Below are 22,441 nucleotides of genomic sequence, written 5' to 3'. Positions count from 1 at the left end.
TTTTTTTTTTTTGTCATACTTCCAGTTTAATACAGTGGGTGTTTTATTTTAATATTAATTCATTGTTTTAGATAACGTGCTTAAAAATATTGAAAAGTATTTGACAACTATTGCAGGTCAACCATTTTAATTTTGAAAGTGCATATTTATTGTCAGGTATTTAACATGCGTATTTACGCACACATTTAAAAATAAGGGTGTGTTTGAACATATTTTCTTGGTATTAGTGCTACGTTCATCTTGAGTGGGCGTTGTGCGTTTTTCATTCATTGATGCAAAAAGTGAATACAGTAACGAGTAGCTGTCAGGCTGTCGAACCGCTTTCGCCAGAACCAGTTTTGTTTCGCAGAAGGCCGCTGGCTTACCAGCGCAAGACGGATAGATTGTAGAGCGCTGTCAGCAGAGAAATGTGAACAACTGGGATTTATGCAGTTCTACGAAACCCCTCCCCCTGAATCTGTTCTCTTACTTCATGTCTAAAGCATCTGGCAGAGGCGTCAAAACAGGGTCGATGCTGGTGCTTGTTCCGTGGGAGAGAGACAAGAGCTTGCGTACCGTTTTTGTACATTTTAAATTTTATTGAGAGTAAATGGGTTCCTTCATCGCGCCCAAAGAAAACCGATGGTGAGTTCTTTGGCCAGTACATACGCGCTATTAAGTTATTAATTGCAGCTGTTATAATTCGGTCGCTCCCTTTTTCTTCAGTTTTGGAGCCGTAGCCAAAATGACTAAAGACAGAAAATTCAAAAGTCGTTCTTGAAACAATGTACAAAAAAAATATGAAAAGTTTAAAAGATATTTTTAAAGCATGTAGTGTTCGTCGTGCTACTATATAACTCAATTAAAAACGTTTGTTCTTGCGGACTATATTCAAATACCGCAGCCTGCAGTTTCTTACATGAGGTTTTGCTGTCACAGCTGCACCATTCCTCGGGTCTTGCTGGCCATATGCTTGCTGTCTCTCTCTGTGCTAAATGTGAATTCAGCCATAAAGAAAGGACACAACTTCACCATTCATTCATCCCAGCTCACCTGCAGTTTGCCGGGGCCGCAGGGCCCTCCTGGTGGCCCCGGGCCCCCAGGGCCCTGTGGTAGCATAGGCCGGATGGGCCTACCCGGCAGTGATGGACAGGATGGCAAGGATGGGGAAAAGGGTCAGAAGGGAGAGCAAGGTAATTAACTGCTAATTTCTGTTTATCATTTAGATGGGTGACATTTCCTGCTCTACCACATCTAACTCAACTTTTACTGTAATTTTTTAATTAGTCATGATTTCATTGGGCCATGTAAGAGCATGAGCAGCATAAAAATTCCCAGTGCATGGGAATCCCAGGATTGCCATTAAGAGACCCCATAGCAAAATGAATAACTCCAGATTCCAATTCCAACAGCAAATCATCTTTTCTTTTTTTTCTTTTTTTTAATCACAGGGGAACAAGGTCAGCTGGGCAACCCTGGAAAACCTGGACCAAAGGGCCGCCAAGGAGTTGTAGGAAGGGCAGGGCCAAGGGGCCTGAAGGGTGTACGGGGGGCAGCAGGTGCACGGGGGGCAGGAGGGATGAAAGGGGAAATGGGAGACATGGGGGAGGCAGGCACCCCTGGTGGCTGTGATTGTGGGGTGCAGGCACGGTCTGCCTTCTCTGTAGCTATTACCAAGAGCTACCCAAAGGAGCGCATGCCCATACGCTTTAACCGCATCTTAATGAACGAGGGAGGGCATTACAACGCTAGCAGCGGCAAGTTTACCTGTGCAGTCCCAGGTGTATACTTCTTTACCTATGACATCACGCTGGCTAATAAACACCTGGCAATTGGGCTTGTGCACAATGGACAGTACAAGATAAGGACTTTTGATGCCAACACAGGAAACCATGACATAGCATCAGGGTCGACTGTGCTCCGGCTGCAGAGGGGAGACCAAGTCTGGCTTCAGATCTTCTACTCTGAACAGAATGGGCTGTTCTTTGATCCATTCTGGACTGACAGTCTCTTCACAGGATTCCTCATCTACGCAGACCAGGTTACGTTAAGTCAGTTGAACATAAGTACCAGTTCAGGCTCCTCCTGATCTCCTGATGGAATTCTTGGTGGAACTTTCTGTGGCCAAAGTCAAGACATAGTTTCTTTTCAAATATGGTGTTTATAATGCCGGGGCTTCTAGTTCTCTTCTTTTGAAACTATATATCTATCTATCTATATATCTGAAGAAGATTCTCGGTGAGTAACTGCAGTGTACTCTACTAAGAGATGTAGAGGTTTTCAAAATTGTACTAAAGTACATTTTCCAGAGAAACGGAATGTTTCAGACAGAGGTCCTTCATCGGCTGTGCAAGCAAAGTACTTCTGAATTAGCAGTAGAAGGAGCTAGTTTATATACAAAAAAGTAAATGTTTAAATGATAACATTCATTCTAGGGGGTTCCTAACCCTAACCACATATGGCAGCAATGAAATAAGGAAACTCAGTTGTCCTCTATACTCTTGGAACTTTAGAACCCTGTGCAATGAATGCTATGATCTTAATGACATCGGTCTCAAGAGTCATATGTGTGTCTGTCCTACTAGTCACGGTACATTGCCTGTAAGATTTTATTCCCGCGAAGATATTGTAGTTCTTCGTGGTAACTTGGTACACCGGCTGTCTTGTTCTTTGGGAGAACGGATGTAACGGATGTAAACGTCACCGATTGATGGAAGTGATTCCAACCCCCCCCAAGTGCTAAAGCGCATTCGTTGTTATTACGCCTGACGTTATTACGCCTGACGTAATAACAATGACAGGTCTCGCCACCTACACGTAAAGCATGCGGCGTCGTTATATTTGGGCTAAACCATTCACCCTTCGTGTAGAATGAGGGTATCTGTTTTTACATTTTGCATTCAGTATTCGTGTGTAAGCTTATTTGTGGCATGGCTAAAACATATATACGACAAGACGGGTCTAAATTATCAGAGGGGGAGCGGATGAGCTGATTTCTTTAGCCCTATCTTGATCGTATATTTCAATATCCGTCCGTCCTCCCCTATTCGTAAATGGTTTATCTTAACAAATGACGAATCATTGCAGGTTGGTAGTAGAAGAGTCTGTATTCATGGTCGGAATGTAACAGACGAACTTTAAATGCAGATATTTTTTCTGAGTTTTGCGTTTATTGTGGACTAACCGAACTGCCATTTGACGGTCGGGTGTTTTCTGTATCTTATAATTATGCCATGTAAGATTTTAGTTTAGTTCATCTTCGGTCTCGAACACTTTCGGATTGTGTTACAATGTATCCGGCAAGGCGCTGTTCTTCGTTGATTCAGAGGGATTTCGCCACAATTTGTCTGTCATCTCTGAAGACTTCACCAAAAAAGTCTGAACAGTGGAGGAATACAGTTGCTCCGGTTTTAAAACGCTGTCATTCTACTTGTGGAGACCTGGCGGTCTGTTCACAAATTAAGACAAGTAGTTCATCGCCAGGCCTCAACTCCGTAGAAGGTATGTCATGTCTAATGGGTGGTTCGCTGCCATTATTGTGTATTATATCAACAGTGTTCGGGTATTTCCCTAACTTTACAGCTTTGGTGGCAGTATCCAACAGTAAATAAATAGCGTCATTTGGAAATGTAAGAATGGTCTGTATTTTATTTACGAGACGTGATGACAGTATCCTGACTTCTAAACGTTGATATAAGCGAGTCATCTTTGATTAATCTATATGCCCGTCTATCACCCTAGTCACATTTTTGTTGTACGAGGTCTACATCTGCAGTTACTGAGCCTAATAATCTCGTAATGTAGCCCCATGCTTTGTTTATTTCTTATGAATTTAAGATATCACAGACGTGTCTGTGTAAAAGGCCCTCTGCAAGAAGACATAGCAGTGCTAAATAACAAATGCTGAAAACATTGTTTGATTCTGTTTTTAAACCTGTGTCTGCGCGGTAGTCTATTTCAGTGAAATTAACTGTAAACCTTTCACAACTGTCGAACTGTATTTTCTGTTGTGTCCTTCAAAGGCAATTTGGTATTGCGCAACTTTTCACCCCCAAGAACCAAAAGGTCGTTGTACCTGTGAATCAACTGTTCTATCCAACATAGATGCCCATATTTAGCTGGAGTACAGTCGTGGCCAAAGGTTTTGACTGACACTGAAATTTTGGTTTTCACAAAATGTAATGCCTTTTTTTTTTTAAATAGATCCTTTTGTCAGATGTTTATATGGTATGGTGACGTACAATTATAAGCAGGTCAAGGTTTTTGGTTTTTTTTTGTTTTGTTTTTCACTTATTATTGACAAATGCATCTAGTTTAAGACTTAATATTTGCAGTGTTGACCCTTCTTTTTTAAGACTTCTGCAATTCACCTTGGCATGCTGGATATCCGCTTCTGGTTAACATCTTGGTTAACTGATGGCAACCCATTCTTACCTAATCATTGCTTGGAGTTGCGTACAGTTTCTGTATTTGCTTGTCCTCCCTCTTTGAGGATTGGCCACAGGTTCTCATTGGGATTGAGATCTGGGGAGTTTCCTGGCCATGGACCCAAAATTTCAATATTTTGTTGACTGAGCCACTTGGTTATGACGTTTGCCTTGTGAAAGGATGCTGTGTCATGCTGGAAAAAGTATTGGTCATCACCATATTGCTCCTGGATCATTGGGAGAAGTTGCTCTTGGAGGATGTTTTGATACCATTCCTTATTCATTGCAGTGTTCTTAGGCAAAACTTTGAGCAAACCCACACATTTTCCAAACAGTCTGAAGGGGGCTTCAGAGAAAATCACTTTACCCCAGGCCTCTGCAGGCTAATCCCTATACTTCTTGCAGAATGTCAGTCTGGCCTTGAGGTTTTTCTTGGAGAGAAGTGGCTTCTTGCTGCCATTCTTGACACCAAGCCATCCTCCAAAGGCCTTCACCTGACTATGCATGGAGATGCACTCACACCTGCCTTCTGCCATTTCCAAGCAAGCTCTGCACTGGTGGTGACCCGATCCCATAGCTGAATCCTCGTTAGGAGATGGTCCTGGTGCTTGCTTGACTTTCTTGGGTGCCTTGAAGCCTTCTTCACTGCAACTGAACCTCTCTCCTTGAAGTTCTTGATGACTTGATAAGCAGTACCTAAATCAACCATCTTACAAGCAACAATTTCCTTGCCTATGACACCCTTTTGCTGCAATGATGACTGCACATGTTTCCTTGGAGGTAACCATGGTTAACAGAAGAAAACTTCCACCACCCTTTTAAAGCAACCAGTCTGCTCTTCTAATCAGCATGACAGGGTGATATCAGATGCCTTGTCCTCATTAACACTTTCTCCTGTGCTAACGAGATCACTGAAATGATGTTAACAGGCCATTTTGTGGCAGGGCTGTAACGCAGTAAGTTTTGTGATTAAGTTAATTTTCATGGCAAGGAATGACTTTGCAATTAATTGCAATTCATCTGATCAGTCCTCACAATGTAGAGTTAATGCAAATTGCCGCCATAAAACTGAAGCAGCAAACTTTAAGAAAACCAAAATTTGTGCTAGTCTCAACTTTTGGCCACGACTGTAGACATAATCCCCTGTGCTTGAGAGTGTGGTTGCTTACGGCGGGTGATCCTATACTAGGTTCTCTAGATATGGGTAGGTATTGTGAAATGCAAGCAAAGAAAAAAATAGCATTCAGTGATCAATTAGGTCTAGCAACAAGTAAGCAGCACTAATGGTAATCAATGTGCATGCACAATGGAGGAAGGCTTTAGATGGACTTCAGATCTATGAGGATCCCAGCGTGGTTGGGACCTAGCCTGAACACCCTTGACACTGCTCTCTTGTTCAGGAAGGCAGTTCAGGCCGCATCCTATGTGCAGTTAATGCTTCAGGCTTGGCGTTACACAAGTAAAGTGTAGATCTATAAGACAGATTCCTGTAGGATTTAATGTACCGATCACTTTTTAATAAATTTGATTTAGGAACGATAGTGTAATATCTGTTAATATCCCTGTAACGGTGACTGTGGTGACTGCTTCTGTTCTAGAGTATTGTCATAGTTTTCCTTTGAAAAGTCCAGATCCTGATGAATAGTAAAAAAGTAAATAAATAAAAAGTTAATAAGCTTATACCTTTGTTGAGGTTTGTATTGATGCTACTGAGTAAAAATATAGATCCAAAGCATTTTGTTTTCGCTTGTCGTGGTAGCATGTGCTGCATGTAGCTGGTGTAAAATCTTACAGTGATTAACGCGGTGTGTTAAGTGGAGAGGTCACTGTCTTGTGAAGATGGGTTTAACCCCACCCTGTAGCAGACCTGAGCATGACACACCCAGTGTGCCTCCTGAAAGGTTCATGATCAGAATCATGAAATTTTGCAGTGCTTTGCTGACTCAGTCTAGGACTGAAATCTGATCATCTTTGTTATGGACTATGATCCTTGTAACATACAACTTAACGAAATAATGAATATGAGTGAGATTTAGAGATAAAATATTTAATTCCTCCATGATTTAAGATCAGATTTAACAGATGAAACTTGACTTTCTTTCTCATAAAATAGAATTTTTATTAATTCACTCAATTGCAGAACATCTGTGTATTGACAGTGTGTTTGGGATCATAGCTTCAGTATCACACTTGAGCCACATCAACTTCAAATATGCCTTGATGCATTTTGTGGTCTGTAGGAAACCAAATATTTTTAGCTTTAGTTCTTTCATTTTGCTGATGCATCGTTTTATTCTGCTTTGCAGTGGTTAATAGTCAGTAAATTATCAGATTATTGAATTAGATTCCAGAACAGTGAAGCGCACTTTTCTCCTCATGGATTCAATTACGACAGTCATCTTCATCTAGTTTGTGTGTCTGTGTGCGCATGTGTGTATTTGAGTGAGTGTATTTGGTCCCTCGTGTTTTTTCATTTTCATAATGAGCTATTGTTCTCAGTGAATGATTATGGATGCTCACCAACAGTAGTCTATTCAGGAACCCTCTGTGTAGGAACACACATACATACATACCCATACACACACATCTGAATCTATATACACTGGAACCATTGCATGCGCTCGCTCTCTCTCTCATTATCTACCTCTCTCTCTCTGTCTCTCTGGAGCTACTACTGAACCCATTCTCACACTCAAATCCACAAATTCACTGACTAGACAACAAAGTCCAACTGGATTCGACAGGACTGGACTGAGTCTGAGAGAAGCCAGTTGTTTTCATCTTATGTTTTTTTCCTTTATACCTTCAATTGCTGACCAGCAAGGATATTTGTCCAAACAAGTACAAAGAGGTAATGTGAAAGACATGTAAAGAAAAACTGGACTGGAGGTGGGAAGGAAATCTGAAGCTCTCTCTGGTGGGAATCGGGTTCTGAATGATAAATTCCGTTGTCTCTGTTGTTTGTTTACTAAGGGATCAAAGGGAAGTGAGAGAAAGAGCACTATGAAAATGAGTGAACGAAAGTAGACAAACATTAACTCAGCAAAGTCAAAGGGTTGCAAAATAGTGCTGTGCTGGTCATTTGAGCTAGACTTGGCTGTATTAGCTATATTTAATGTAAACATGCATAATTTATATGAAATCTAAGAATTCTTGTCTTCTTGTATTGTTTCTAGGTATATATTTGATATGACATTTCTGTATCCTATTGGCATGTGCTCAGGACAAAAGCCTTGTAATTTTTGGTTGTAATTTTGCTTGCCATCAGAATGTACAAGCACCTACCACATGTGCTCGAATGCCCAAATAGTCTCAATCTCTTTCTCTCAATTATTTTTTTCTTTCTTTCTCTCAATTTTTCACTGTCTCTCATGCACTAAGGTGACTAATACTGAGTTAATCCTTTTTATCAGACTTAGCATCTGATACAGACACAATGATACAAGAGCCATGAGACGATCCCTGAGACATCACTGTCTTGCCTCACTCACACTCACTCAGTTGCTTAGACACTCACACATGTGAATTTCATTATCAGATCTACTAGAGTGTTGAGAGAAATTGTGCATCTTTTAAACCTTTTTATATTAACCCACGGAACTCTAATTTGTGTTATCCACATATACTGAATAAAGGGCCATTTGAAAATGTTACGGCAAAATGAAATCTTCACAGCAAACTGCAGAAACTACAGAAACCTCTGTATTTGAGTGTAGTCAGTGGTGTGTGTGTGTGTGTGTGTGTGTGTGTGAGAGAGAGAGTGTAGTCATTGTGCACGTGTGTGTTTTGCAGTGTGTCCAATGGGCATTGGCAGCAGTAGGCTCTTCAGCACTCTGGCTCAGTCTCTGAGCAGAACACCGCAGGAACACGCACACATGGACGCCGAGGAGTGTGAGCCTGAGCAAGCTGACCCGGACGTGCTCCTGCGTCAGTGTGGGGAGGTCCTGAGGAGCCGGCCCCCACGGCCGCACAGAGACTTCATCCAGACCAGTGCTGGAAGCCCACACCACTTGCGCGTCCGCGTCATGCAGTGGAATATTCTAGCACAAGGTATTGGAGGAGTTCCTTCTGTTCGTGGTATTAAAGTGATACGTTAGTGGTATTTTTCTGTTAGATTTGTTCCACCTGCCTGACCTAGATATTTTGTATTATAAGCTTGTATCTAGTCTGTTAAGTATTTTAATTTTGCGGTGGTTGTTCTGGTGCTGGCATTTGATTGCCTTGCACAAATGTAATGTTTTTTTTTCCTGTTCCCACCTTAATTAATAACCAAATGAACAAGCTCTTTATAAATAAGTAATGAAGAACACTAACATGTGACGTACTCCATGGCCAGGATTGGGGAAACCCAGCCCTAGGGAACAGAACTGCAGTACTGAGGGCAGTGATTTGTAAGCAGTAAGAGCAATAACAATGCTACTCTTTGTCATAGCTACTGTTACTTCAGCTTTATTCATCAACATTTGAACTTGCAGCTCTAGGTGAGGGCAAGGACGCCTTTGTGTGCTGCCCAGTGGAAGCACTGAACTGGTCTGAGAGGAAGTACCTCATCCTGGAGGAGATCCTGACCTACAGACCAGACATCCTGTGCTTGCAAGAGGTGGACCACTACTATGACACCTTCCTGCCAGTGCTGTCCAGCCTAGGCTACCAGGGCAGCTTCTGCCCCAAGCCGTGCTCACCGTGCCTGGACGTGCGTGACAACAACGGCCCAGACGGCTGTGCGCTGTTCTTCAGTCGCCGGCGCTTCCAGCTGCTCCGTGTCAGTCACCTGCGCCTCGCCGCCGTCATGATCAAGACCAACCAGGTGGCCATTGTGGCAACACTGCAGTGCAGGGCCACGGGCCGGGTTTTCTGCGTGGCCGTCACCCACCTGAAGGCACGGAGCGGCTGGGAGGCCTTCCGTGGGGCCCAGGGCTCGCACCTCCTCCAGCAGCTGAAGGCCATCAGCGAGTATGGGTGTGAGGAGCGGACAGAGGGGGCAGAAGGTGTGCCGTTGGTGGTGTGTGGGGACTTCAACGCAGAGCCTGGGGAGGAGGTGTACCAGCGGTTCATGGCCTCACCGCTGGGGCTGGATAGCGCCTACCGACGGCTAAGTGCGGATGGTAGCACGGAGCCGGCCTACACCAGCTGGAAGATCCGTCCAAGTGGAGAGAGCCGCTCCACACTCGACTACATCTGGTATTCAAGCAACAGCCTAAGTGTGGATGGCGTGCTGACCATGCCCAGTGAGGAGCAGATTGGCCCAAACCGCCTGCCCTCATACCACTACCCCTCTGACCACCTCTCATTGGTCTGTGACCTCAGCCTCATCCAGGAACCCCATAGGCTCATGTAGCTGTCAATCAATGCAGATCACTCCAGTTGGGTTTCATAGCAGCTCAGGACATTCTCTGTGTCGTTGTGTGCAAATGCTTAAATTTGCATGAAAGAATGTGAAAGTGAATGCTTCATGTTACAGCACAATTATAGCCCTTGTCCTAACAGGCATGAAAGAACCTCAGATGCATGAAGATAGAGACTGAACATGTGTCGCTGTCACTAAAGATGTGCAATATTCTATAATTTATTCAGCAAAGATGAAAGATATGATCTCAGGAAGGCAGACCTAAGAGGGGAAGCTGTTCCAGGTATCCTACCTGCTATATGTCCATTTGTTTCACTGTAATTGCTTATTGCATGTCACTCACTGGTACTGCAAAGCTGCTTCATTATTTTAGAAATATATCTTCTGTCTCTTTAATGATATCATTTTTTAAACTGGTCCATAATGCCTTCTAAAATTACACATGGCCCATGGTAGGCATCTAGGGTCTGTTTACCATCACATATCTTACCCGTGTTTTGTTGTTTCTGGCCCCTTATAATAAGCCACCAGCTTGGCAAGGTGCATGTGAAGCAGAACCCTGTGGGGGGGGTAATCTCTGCAGTAGTCCGCATCCTTATGTCCAGGCAAACCGCAAAGTTGTACTCGTGTTCCTGTCTGGCGGCAGGGTTCGATCCAGACATTGCAAAATTGTTTAAAGCTCTGTTAAATCTACAGCACTAAAACAAACAACTACTACTAATCTGTTTAATTAGACATGCAGTTTGATCATGCTACATTCATTTATCAAACAATATCGCATTGTTAAAATCCAGATTTTTCTGCATATTCCTTTAGCCCATGTCCTTCATGCTGTTCTGAACACATGCCCTCTGAAAGAGACAGGAATCTTCATTCTGCAGATTAGCAATGTGAATTGCTGACCCCATAATCCAGTTATGGACTCACTCACTCTGAGCTCTCAGTGTTTCTTGGAGAGATGTCTTGTGTACAGTACCTCTGTAGATTTACACAAATTTACGAAGGAAACCCCCAAGCAATAATATAAGCAGCCAGATCTGTTGCTGAGTGGAAGTGGGCTTCTTGTATTAGGTGCTCAAGTACTGCACAGCCAATAGTACTGAATGCAGTCCCATACATAATGGTAAGGTGGAGCTCATTTTGACGTGACGACACACTGCGCTGTTAGCGCACCGTGAAAGGACAGGAGCTCCAGTAGCTGTGGCCCTGCTCCTCCTTGTATGGACCTACCTGTGCAATTAGCCGTAGGCATTAAAAGCTGAAGGTAGCCAGACAGCAAAAAAGCAAATTTCTGTGAGAACAGAACCTCCTAAAAACATGCTTGTGGCAAAACTGTGAGTTTCCTGGCCTCTAGGGAGAGCACATGGATATGACAGTGGCTGGTGAGTGAAGGATGTGGAGGCACCAGCAATCTGTGAGTCTGTCCCCAACTATTAATTTCCATAAATACAAATCACGTCTATGAACACATCTGCATAATGGAGTTTCCTAAATGATGATGAATATGGCATAACCAAGAACTGGTTACCTAGTTCATGGATCTGGACAAGATCCACTCCTATAGCTTTTATGTCTGCTAATACAAAGAAAATTGTTACATCTATGCACATGATTACAAAAGGTATGAGAAAACACAACTTTGTCATCTGGGGGCATTAGTCAGATGCACAGATAAAATGCCAAACTTTGGTTGGTTGTTAAATGGCAGGGTTTAGGAACCCCAAGAACGGATGAGCAGCAGCACGGCCTGAGGAGGGTTGGCCACTGGCAGGTTTCACACGAGACGTTCAGTTAGGGAGGGGAACAAAACAAAAAACCAGAAAGTCCATCTGTTTGCATAATCATGTCCTCTATATTTAAATCTACTTGAGTACAAGTTTGGATAGGAGTACAACAAAATATATGCTTCAAATATTGAATATTCAATATAGCTTAATCCAAACAGAGACACGCTTTATCTCCCTTTTGTTTTTTTACACAAGGGTGAAATAACGAGAAAGACATGGGTAACAGGTGCAGTGAGGGTAAATGCACCAAAAAGGAAAGGCATCTAAGTGCAGACAGTGAAATGATTAAGGGCTGTGACATTTTATCAGCCTTCTAACGACACGGCTGCTTTTCAAACTGTAAAAAAAAAAACAAAACACTGCTGGGTAGAAAATATCAAAACAAGTTATTTTTCATATTTACACAAGGAAAAAAGTACAATCAGATTCCTACAATTTTGAATCTGGGGATGAATAATCTTGTCTGACGTTTTGTTCGGGATGAATATCCAGTCGGCTTATGTACAGAGTCCCCTCCACTGCTGAGGCTGAACTGATGAAGGCTGGAGCGCTCTCCCTGCACGCTCAGTTTCAGTCCGTACGTAGCACCAGATATAGCACACTGCCATAACCTCACAGTTCAGGTGGTCTGCCGCATTTACAAAGAGGTGAAGGGAAAAAAAAAACAAAACCTACAAGTATTTAAAAAAACCAAAACAAAACATATTCAGGCAGAAGACTGATTAATATCACTCATAGTGTTGTGGCATGTAATCTGTAGTGCTGGTATCATCACTGAAGTCTTCAACCTGATGACCAGATTTGCAATGATAAAAGGCCACCTGGACTTTCTGTGGTGCATATCTCCAAATACAAAAAGAGAACTCACAATCTCCCCCTAATTTTCATGCATTACTGAAGAGAGGAAGCTGTTTGCTCGTGTGAATGACATCTCAGCTCTGCGTGGTAGCCAGATCTGCATGTACACAGTTGAGCGAGTATTCAGCTGGGACCTCCATCCTCTTGACCACACCAGTCTCAGAAGACTCCATTGTGATGATCTTCACGTCCTGTATGGACGTGGCTGGCTTCCTGTCCTGAATAGGGGTGGCCGTGGAGGTGCTCACGCCGGCGGGCATGGCTAGCTGGAGCACCTGGGTGCTAGTGGCAGGGCCCGTGAGGGGTGTGAGTGTGCGGAGCGTGATGGGGGTGCCCGGTTTGGCCGAGCCCGCTGGGAGGGTGATGAGCTGCAGGGTGATCCGCTCGCCGTTCTGCCCCTGTGCAGGCACTAGTGTGGGCACAGCCTGCAGCAGGAGTTTCCCCGTGCTGGAGCCACCGGCAACCGTACTGGCCGTGGTCAGCAAGGGAGACGTACCAGTGGGTGAGTTTATGGTTACCGTTGAGACCTTTTGACCCTGGGGTGTTGTCATGAGGACCGGAACCTGCATAGCCAGCCTCACCGTCCTGAGAGCGAGAGAGAGATGCACATTCACTGTTGGAATGTTTAACTGAATACGTTACCCAGGTCAATTCCAACAGACAACAGCTGTAGTGTCCTCACCTGGTGGCTGATGCCGTGGTAACAGGTGACTGTTGCACTGATATGACGCCTTCAGATCCTGAGGAGATACTGATGACTGGAGGTGAGGGTAACACAGGAGACACTCTGCCCTTCCTCTTTTTTGGAGTCGAGCTGTCAGCTGCTGCAGGTCTCTTCCCCTTATCTACACCATCATCAACCTCATCGTCAATGAACACAATGTCTTTGGGCATCTCCTTGAACTGGTACACCAGTCGCTGGCCTTCAACCTTGGAAAGAATACCACGCTGGTAGTAATACCTACATGCGTGCGCACACACACACACACGCACGCACACACACGCACACACACATCTTTTATCAACTTGATATCAGAATATAATTGTGCTCAAAAATGAGGGTTTCATCATATCAAAGCAAGCTGAGAGGAGGATGTAGCACTACACAGCATGCTTGCCTGAGGGCTCTTCCCATAGTCTCATAGTTCATGTCCGGTTTATTCTTATGCTTGCCCCATAGTTTGGATACAGCTTTTGAGTCCACCAGCTTGAATATGCCCTTCTCTTTCTCTGTCCATTTGATGTACTTAGGGCAGGTTTCCTTATCCTGCAGGAGGTCCAGCAGAAACTCCCACAGGTATGTGGTGGTGCCTGCAACACACATCATACATGCATGAAAAAACAGTGCAGACACTAAATCCTGACAGCATTTCTCACCTACAGGTGGACAGGTCACACTCACCCCTGCTCTCTTTTGATTTCCTCTTGTAAATAAGATCCAGGGAGCCATCGCAGCACTCTCGTGGCATTTTGGATTTCCGACCTGTAAAAAAAAAAAAAAAAAAAAAAAAAAAAAAAAAAAAAAAAAGTCCAAAATGAACACTGTCAGAAAATGGTGATAATGTTATTATTCACTGAGCTGAAGGAAGACACCAGGCCCTAGACAGGCAGGAGTGACACCAGTGAGAGTGAGGTGGATCAGAGTAAGGCAGGTGCGTGATACCTCTTTTTCTTTTTTGCAGGTCTGCTTGCTGCAATGTGGTCACGGAATCCTCCTCAACTGGTGCAATGTCCTCAGTACTAACCTCCACCTCTGACAGAAACTCCTCTGCATATGGAGAGAGAGAGAGAGAGAGAGAGAGAGAGAGATCCATCAGGACAATACAGCAAACTCTCGAAAAGCAACGGTAAACACTGGAGAAAGCAAATCTTCTCCAGAGTAAAAACAACCAACCAACCAAACAAAAAACCATTCCCAGGCACTAGTTTAGTGTCTTTTCCTCCAACAAGCACAAACCAGCCCCTGAAGGACTCCATAATTATCCACATCAAGAGAACCACTACGTTTGAGCTACTTCCTCATACCAGAGTACCCCCCACCCCCACCCCACCAGCCCATCCCATGTGGGCATGTATGTCAGGACTGGAATTGAGAAGCAACTGAATAACGAGTAGAGTGCAGACAAAAGAGAAAGAGACACTGACTGACTACCTGGGCTGTGGTCACCATGCAGGCTGGCTGGAGAGTCCATATGTAGGAGTGCTTCGGCCGCCTCAATGGTCTTGTCTTGAACCGAGACCTCCACTGCAAAAGAGAGGAGTGATGCATCCCATTACTCCTACTTCATCCGCACTTCAAGTGTCTCTTAGAACTCGCCTGTATTACCCAACCACAACCAACATTTTACTTTTTCTGTTGTTTAAAGTTCTTTAACTTTCACATTACATAGGAACATATGGAAATTCCTAAAAATAATGAACTCGCAAGTTCTTCCATGTTACTGCTGCTTTTTTTCTCCCACGCCTGCCCATTCCATTGTGCTCGTGCAGGGCCATCAAATGTGCAACCCCTCCAATCTCAGCTTTGCTTTACAGTAAAACACATTTGATTAAGCCATCAAATATCTTTAGCAATAAACATTCACCACCCACTTTATCAGAAACATTTGTTTACCAAAATACCTTGTACAGGTACAGTTAGAGACTGCAGGCTAAGTGAGGTCACACACAATTTACAAAGGCATCCTCCAACTCTAGTACTGTTTTTGACCAAAAGAGAGCTTGTGAGTGGATACTTTCAAACCATCAGTGACACTGACACATGAAATCTTAGTAATGCTGATCTTATGTACTCATACTAGTGCAACACCCACAACCACACAACTACCATGTCAGTGCTGAGATGAGAAGGAACTGCTACCCAGATAATTCCTGGTCAGCAGTGGTCCTGTGAAACTCACCAATGATGGATGAATTGGGTAGAGAACAGCACAAAAAAAGGAATAATTAATTATAACAGGTCAAAGCAAAGTATAGCATAGTAATTAATAATTATTACTATTATTGCTGTATTGGTAAAAATTAAAGCAAAAATTAATGGCACTGAAAAAAACCACAGATTTGGAGAAATTTCATGGGCAGAACACAGCATTTTTCTTTGAAAAGTACTCTTCTGACTACAAATGGAAGACTATAAAACTCATGTTAACGCTGGCAATGTGAGAAATTACTTGCTTATGTTAATGTAAAAGCTTGAGAACTCAGCCTTGTGACAAACAAACAAAGCCTCTTCCGTATTTACAAACTCACCACCCCTCTCCGGACATAGGATCGTGTTAACGTCAATCAACACCCGCCCTTCACTCTTACTGGCGGTGTAATGACGCAATATCTGGACTTTAAGATGTTCATTGGCTACTCGACAAATTCGGAAGAAAAGGAGTTCAGCGGTCGGTCACGGGCCGCCGTCACTCACCTAAAAACACCCCCCAGTTCACTTTTAATACTTCCGCCATCAACATTAAACGAAAACTGAAACTGCTAATAATTCCTCATTAAATGATAACCCAAACATTCGTCTTAATATGACTGGCAATAATGGAAAAATAAATTGATTGTCTGCAACAAAAAATCGGAAAAATAATGTTATTGGTATAGTGTTTATTCAGAGTGCAGAACGTTGCACTTCATCGTCACGTAAGAAATCATTTTTAAAAAATCAAAAAGCAAGAATGCATTTTACTTTATTCTATTGTTTATGTGAAAGTACGCATTTCAATGCGCCGTGCTGTGTTGTTCAGTGAATCATTTGTTTCGCCGTAAATACCTGACAACCGCTATTGTTCACATGGACACCAAAACTAACCCAGATAAGGAACATAAATAAAATAAACTCCCCACAGATACGGATCGGTTTTTAAAAGTAAACATCAAAGCGATTACCTTAATAAGTACCAGACAGCAAGTTAAACACTAGATAACACATACACAAACTTCCTGGTTTCCACGAGAACTCGCATCAGTCCATAACAGTAGATAAAACGTACGCATGAAACAAAACGCTGCAAAGCACCTTTAAGCATAATGTGCTGCAAAGCACATTTCTTATACATGTCTATAAAATATACACTGCTTCTGGCAAACTGAAATGCCAGTCTTATATCATCATAGCCAGGCGCCGCAGAACCAAGTTATTTAACCTACTTCCTGATTCAAAATTAAGTATCGTTGCAGCCTCACTACAACTACCGTTGGCAACGGACCTTCGCGATGAATCACAGGCACGGCGAGGCACTTTCCCCTAATGCATGGCTAATGATATTTTTGTGCTTGTCTATTACCGGCTTTGATGAGTAAATCTAGCTGATTCTCGGAACCTTCTTGAAATAGAGTCGCCATATTCCCCGTTACAAGGACCGAGGTGGGACTTCTTTCTGTAGTAAGGCACCATGAGCCTTCATAGCTGTATCACTCCGCCACCAATGAGTGCGGTACGAACACGGAGTAGCGCGACACGGTTCTTCCGCTAGTGAGTTGATCAGCGTCTTTCTCTCCCGCGTTCTCCAATTCGTATTTGACTTTAGAAATTCCACAATGCATTGGCCAAAGTCAATAATTTGTCTACGTACAGCTTTAATTAACATTAATTGTCTTATGTTTTCTTTCGAAACCAGATTTGTATTAAATTCCAAGTCAGCGTTTCAATCTCCCTCCTGACTCTACGACGGAAGTATGGCATTATTTGTTCACTATCGTCTGTAAACATGCCACAAGATGTCGCTGTTTAGCTGTTCATTTATGATGCCGCGTCAATAATTTATACGTGTTGTGCAGTCAAATTACTTCAGAGTACAATACTGCTGCCAGAAAGGAACTGTCAAATTATGTACATATATAAAAGTAGGTGTACTTATAATAACATGATAACACAGTGAATGTAGGCAGGTCCAACAAATCATGGCCCAATCAAATGTACTTGCATTAATAAGACTCGTTTAGGAGTTTGCCATTGCTTCAACACAATACAAAGGGTAAATCAAACAACTAAAAAATAAAGGCATTTATGATATTAAATTTCCCAAATTAATAAATTACTGCCTACAGGAAAGTCACATGTCTATATGTCAGAAATCCTGTAGTACTTGAATTAAAAGCCTGGAAGGCCACATAAACCTTAAACTAATGTGTGAAATAAGGTGTGCCAAAACGGGGGACAACATAACTGCACTTCTCAAGCAATGAAACACAGCTACAAATATCCTATACCCTGAATATGGGCATCATACTGGTGCTTTCAAATAAATTAAAGTACAGCTGGTGGACTAAGCAGACAGTTGTTAAGTAAGCACAGTAATTGTACTTTTTGTTTATTCTGATGCATATTGTTACATACCAATTATTGCTCATCACAATATATAAGAGCTAGCTGTCAATATACAGTCTATACAAAAACGTGACCTTCAGATATCCCACACAACTGACCATTCTTGTGACCACAAATCATTACTTAACAAGCAATGTTACTTTTTCTTTATCCTCTGTAAAATTGTACAGACCATTCTACTTGATAGATCTTTGGGTGGTATGTTTGTTTAATAAGCAGGATTTATAAGACAAGATTTGTTCGATTGCATGAATCTACAAGAATCAGCACAACCAGTTAAACTAGTCCAAGTTTAAATGTAAGACCTTGCAACGAAAACCAAGCATATCCATATACTCTTCTGCACTCTACAAAATAAAAACAATATAAAGCACTATTGCAAGTTTTATTTTTAAATGCCCACATGAATGAAGGCAAGTCTATATAAAGCATATTTAGCATTTGAATGTACAAAACATTGTACAAAATCAAAAACTAAAAGAACTGATGACACAAAAAGAGCAAATGGCTGAGATGGTTTTTTGGTGCAAGGGCTCATTTATCAGAGTCAGTTATTAGCATGACTAAAAGGAGCATGCACTTCATCAGGTTACCTAAACAATGAAACCTGTCAGCTCTGCCCCATCTTACAGCCAAACATCCATCTATTGCTCAGAAGTGATTTCGGATCTCTTTCGGTGCCACTTCTCCACAGTGCCCAAGCTGAGGGAAAGCTTCAAATGCACTCTCTCTAATTGTTCAAGCGCTGCTCACCTGTTCCGACGTCTTGCAGTTCTGTCTCCACCACCTGCTCCTCAGCAACATCCTGCATGAGGTAGGTGTTCTCATCATCACAGACGAGCACCTGAGCAGCGTAGCACTGCTCCACCTCTGCACTGTTCACTTGCTCCACTATGACTGCGGGACACTCCGCATCCTCCCCAGGTACTGCCACATCAGAACACACCTCCTAATGATGTAAACAGCAGGTACATTCAGGTCAAAGTCTCCAGTGGCTGGACATCACAGAAGCAAACACCCATGAAGAGTACTTTTAAAGAATGGTTAATGTCTAATGGGTGGAGTATATACCACTATAACAGGTAATGCCACCTCATTAAGAAGCATGTCCCAGAAATGTCAGAACAGGCATGCTGTTCAAATAGCAGGTGTGATATAGACACGGGTCTTACCTGCTGTGCTTCCTCTTCTCCGGTGACATACTCCAGTATGTTCCCCCCACCATCTATTACCACGACAGAGGTCATAACTCATTCCTCTGTGCTACACAGCAAAGCTGCAGGTCAGAAGCAGTACTCCAACCACCCTGAGAGGGAACAACCGACTGTCAGTTCAGTGGGCTACAGTTGGTCTTGTAAATCAAAATTACTCTCTGTTTACTCTCTGTTTTCTCAATTACTCAAAATTACTCTGTTTGTTGGAAACATATTTAAACTGAACAAAACTCTGTTTAGACTTATTCAAACCCAGATCTGCTAAAGCCCATACAGGTAAATATAGTAGCTTGTTTAATTTAAAAACATAATAATAAAATGAACAAAAAAATATGTCAGTTTCGCAACTTGCCCCATTCAGGACCTGACACTGAAAGGCAGAACTTATGAAAGCATTTAGTGTCTGTGCATGAGTAACAGAGACAAGCAGATAGGTGGAGCCCAGAGCAAAGCTCTGACTCATGTTTTAAATAGAGGATTCCTGTCGCCTCAATGGTAAAGTTAGAAAACTGTCCCACAAAGCATGAACACAATGTAATCCTTTTACTCAAATACATGCTTCCTGTACAAATGAATGAATGATTATATGAGAAATATATTTCACATCAAGATTGTGTATCAATTAATCTGTCTGTTCAGTAAAATGTTGCATGCCTTTTTTCCAGTGGCTTTATTGATCCCGTTTCTCCAACGACCTCTGCCATATAGCCTGCCTGCCCATCTAGCTATCTAAATAGATATACACATTCACCCTCTAACATTTTTCCAGAATAATGAACAAAGTCAAATGTATACTTACACACAGCTACATGCGTGTGTGTACAAAGGAAAAGAGAAAAGAGGAAGAGACTGGCTTCCTGTCAGGCCAGTCACATGGGCTGTACTGGAGTTGTTTTTTTTAATCCAAATGCCCTAAAGGCTGAATTTGGAAAGGGCTCTGCATTACTCCTTTAGACTCATTTCCTCCAGAACTCTCCAAGTAATGCTACCCACGTTTTTCATAAAAAACTAAAACGATCAAATTGGTTAGCTGACTGGATTCATTAAGCCTGAATATGAATGAACACAACAATATCCACGCATCACACATTAACCAAACGCTGGTGACGTTCAAGTGATCCCGATCTACACACACACGCTGCATACGACTTCTAATTGCAAGGAGGAACTGAAAGCAAAGAAATGCCGCGGTAGAGGGATAAGCACATAAAGCTAGGATATTTCGACTTAATTTCCTGTTCAGTCTGTTTACGAAGCGTTTGTTTGAGCTAACGTTAACATAATATTGGCTGAATGCCATATGGCAGTGTTTCCTGCAACCAGTTTGGACAGACGCGGGGACACAGCATCTGTCTGAAAAGCCAACAGGGTTAATACACAAGCGTTATCTGTCTTAAACGCTAACCCGGTCTGCAACTTTAAGGAGAGCGGTGAACACATGAGAAATAACTCGACTTCTTTTGTTACACAATACCTAAAATCACGTCCCTCCTCCAGACTAAACCTTACAAATACTCCGAGTGCGTGTTCTAGACATGACCTTAAACACAGAAGTGAACTTTTTATACGATGGGCAGTTTTTTTTTCCAGACTAGCTAGAATGTCCAGTAAGGGCTGTCATTATACTGAAAGCGGTTACAATCTGAAGTTTGATCTATGGATTTACCTTGCTAGTTAGCCAACTCTCTCGCTGTCTGGATTTTTTCCCCCAATCAAAGCCATCTAGCCAACAACCTCGGCAATGCTACAAATGAAGCAGCTCACTTGTAATCAAAATGCAGCTATTTCTTTTAAATACAACTCTGCGAAACTGCACTGCCACAAACATAAACATAAACAATACATCCTAACTGAAGGCCCGAGCAGGCCGGCAGCAACTAACGCTAGCAAGGCAGCTAAACCGAGGCGAGCTATAGCTTCATTCCGTCCAGACGAGTTCTCACCCCTTTTGTGGTTCCTGTATATGCGGGTTCCTTGTTTACTCCAAGATGAGTCCAAGCTGCGTTTTGTTCAGATTTAAAAATTGTCTCCACGAGGACAACAGCTAGCCAGTAACGCCAGCCTGGTAACGACAACGTAGGTAAATAAGCTAAGCTAAACTAAGCTAAGCTAGTTTAAACGTAGCAAGCTTTTTACTACACCAGATCGCTGCTAACGGTTTAGACTTTTCACTAACACAGATAGGTTGCAAACGAAATACAAATCAAATCGCGCATAAAGTGGGATTTTATGCGTACGCTACGCTATTTTTTCACTCAGTTCTCTCATTTGCAGAATCGAGTGAACCTCTTCCGACCCGCAGTGCTGACAAACACTGCTGCTGACGTCATATCGACTCATTTTGCTCAAAGATACATTTCTGTTATTTACAATAAATAATCGGTGTTTTCTCTCATCTTGGTTAACTAAATGTCTTGAAATTGTTTTAAATATAGGTGTAATAATAATAATAATAACTTATTTCCAATTAGTCACCAGTTAGATCTATGCTCAAAACGTAACATAGTCCACCAAGATTGGTTGAGCTATTAAGTTATTAACAACTGGTGATTATATGATACCGTTTTTGAGATTGAACTGATTTTGGTAGTTTACTGGCTATAGTGGCAATGCGTTTTTTAAGGTTTAAAGTGTCTCTTGTGCCAATGAATGATATAAATGTGAATAAATGGTGATTTGGTGAGTTAATAAAGTAGAAATGAAATGCCACTTTTTATACATCAGAGAAATTCATGTAGTAACTTCCACTTAAAGCTCTTGTAATACTAAGCCCACCGACCCACCCCCACACACAAACACACACAAACACACATGGTATAATTTGTTAGTGATTTCCATTTATGCCAGTAAAGATAAATGTTGTGTTACAGCCATCAGTCACAGTATGAAAAGGGTTTTCAAAAGAAGTTTGCATATGGAATATTTGTGCAAGCTGAGGGCAAAATTGAAACGTTCTTTGCTTTTTGTGTATCTGTGGCAGCAATCTACCAGAAGTTTGGAAGTGTGTATCGTGCTGGCACAGCAATCCTTGGGCTGAGCCCAAAGAGTAGGAGGAGAAGGTGGAGCATAGTGCTAGTAAGACTAAACTCATGAGTTTGATTCCCAGAGAGGACACACATAGTCATACTGACAAGTATGCTCTATATAAGAACATCTGCCAAATGATATAAATATACACAAGGCAATGAGAAAACAGCTCTGTTGTTACTGTTATCTTCTTTGTAGTGGTTAGGAAATAACAGAAAAATACAGAGTATAAACATGTGAAACCCGGGAGTTAGGCAAATTTAATTATCCGTCACTGTAACAAGTGTACAAAAAACGAGAAATAAGTTGTGTAATTTCTTTTGGTGTAAACATGTTCAGTAACTAACAAAAATGTAATGACATTTCATGTCATCTGCACTGGCTGATAAGGTGTACGCAGTGGTGCAGTCTAAAGGTCAAAGTGACAGACGGGACATGGAAAGGATGGCACATCCATCACTCTTTATTAGGGAACAGGT

At 42.3% G+C, this 22,441-nt stretch overlaps 2 protein-coding genes across 7 annotated transcripts; one reads left to right on the top strand and one right to left on the bottom strand.

Annotated features, from left to right (window-relative positions):
* Window positions 1-65: 65 nt before the first annotated feature.
* Window positions 66-11,892, top strand: nocta (nocturnin a). Of its 4 annotated transcripts, none has more exons than XM_027016689.2 (5): window positions 66-624; window positions 919-1,172; window positions 1,431-1,538; window positions 8,199-8,456; window positions 8,882-11,892. In XM_027016689.2, exons 1-5 carry the CDS (start codon window positions 590-592, stop codon window positions 9,742-9,744), a joined length of 1,518 nt encoding a protein of 505 aa, XP_026872490.2. In that variant the 5' UTR covers window positions 66-589; the 3' UTR covers window positions 9,745-11,892. The 4 variants fall into 4 exon arrangements, with proteins under 4 accessions (XP_026872490.2, XP_026872493.2, XP_026872491.2 ...); XM_027016692.2 differs by having other exon boundaries at window positions 476-624; window positions 987-1,172; XM_027016690.2 differs by having other exon boundaries at window positions 535-624; window positions 1,028-1,172.
* On the bottom strand, window positions 11,582-21,254 carry elf2a (E74-like factor 2a (ets domain transcription factor)). Of its 3 annotated transcripts, none has more exons than XM_027016681.2 (9): window positions 20,879-21,254; window positions 18,894-19,027; window positions 18,475-18,670; window positions 14,551-14,643; window positions 14,062-14,166; window positions 13,801-13,881; window positions 13,517-13,709; window positions 13,081-13,359; window positions 11,586-12,983 (listed from the first exon to the last, which is right to left on the bottom strand). In XM_027016681.2, the coding sequence occupies exons 2-9, from the start codon at window positions 18,966-18,968 to the stop codon at window positions 12,473-12,475; spliced, it is 1,533 nt and encodes a 510-aa protein (XP_026872482.1). In that variant the 5' UTR covers window positions 18,969-19,027; window positions 20,879-21,254; the 3' UTR covers window positions 11,586-12,472. The 3 variants fall into 3 exon arrangements, with proteins under 3 accessions (XP_026872484.1, XP_026872482.1, XP_026872483.1); XM_027016682.2 differs by lacking the exon at window positions 20,879-21,254 and adding an exon at window positions 19,735-19,765; XM_027016683.2 differs by lacking the exons at window positions 18,475-18,670; window positions 18,894-19,027; window positions 20,879-21,254 and adding an exon at window positions 16,679-17,295 and having other exon boundaries at window positions 11,582-12,983.
* Window positions 21,255-22,441: the final 1,187 nt, after the last annotated feature.

This window comes from Electrophorus electricus, chromosome 12 (genome assembly GCF_013358815.1).
Source record: "Electrophorus electricus isolate fEleEle1 chromosome 12, fEleEle1.pri, whole genome shotgun sequence".
Classification (NCBI taxonomy): Eukaryota; Metazoa; Chordata; class Actinopteri; order Gymnotiformes; family Gymnotidae; genus Electrophorus; species Electrophorus electricus.
This window is presented reverse-complemented; position numbering and strand designations above follow the sequence as displayed.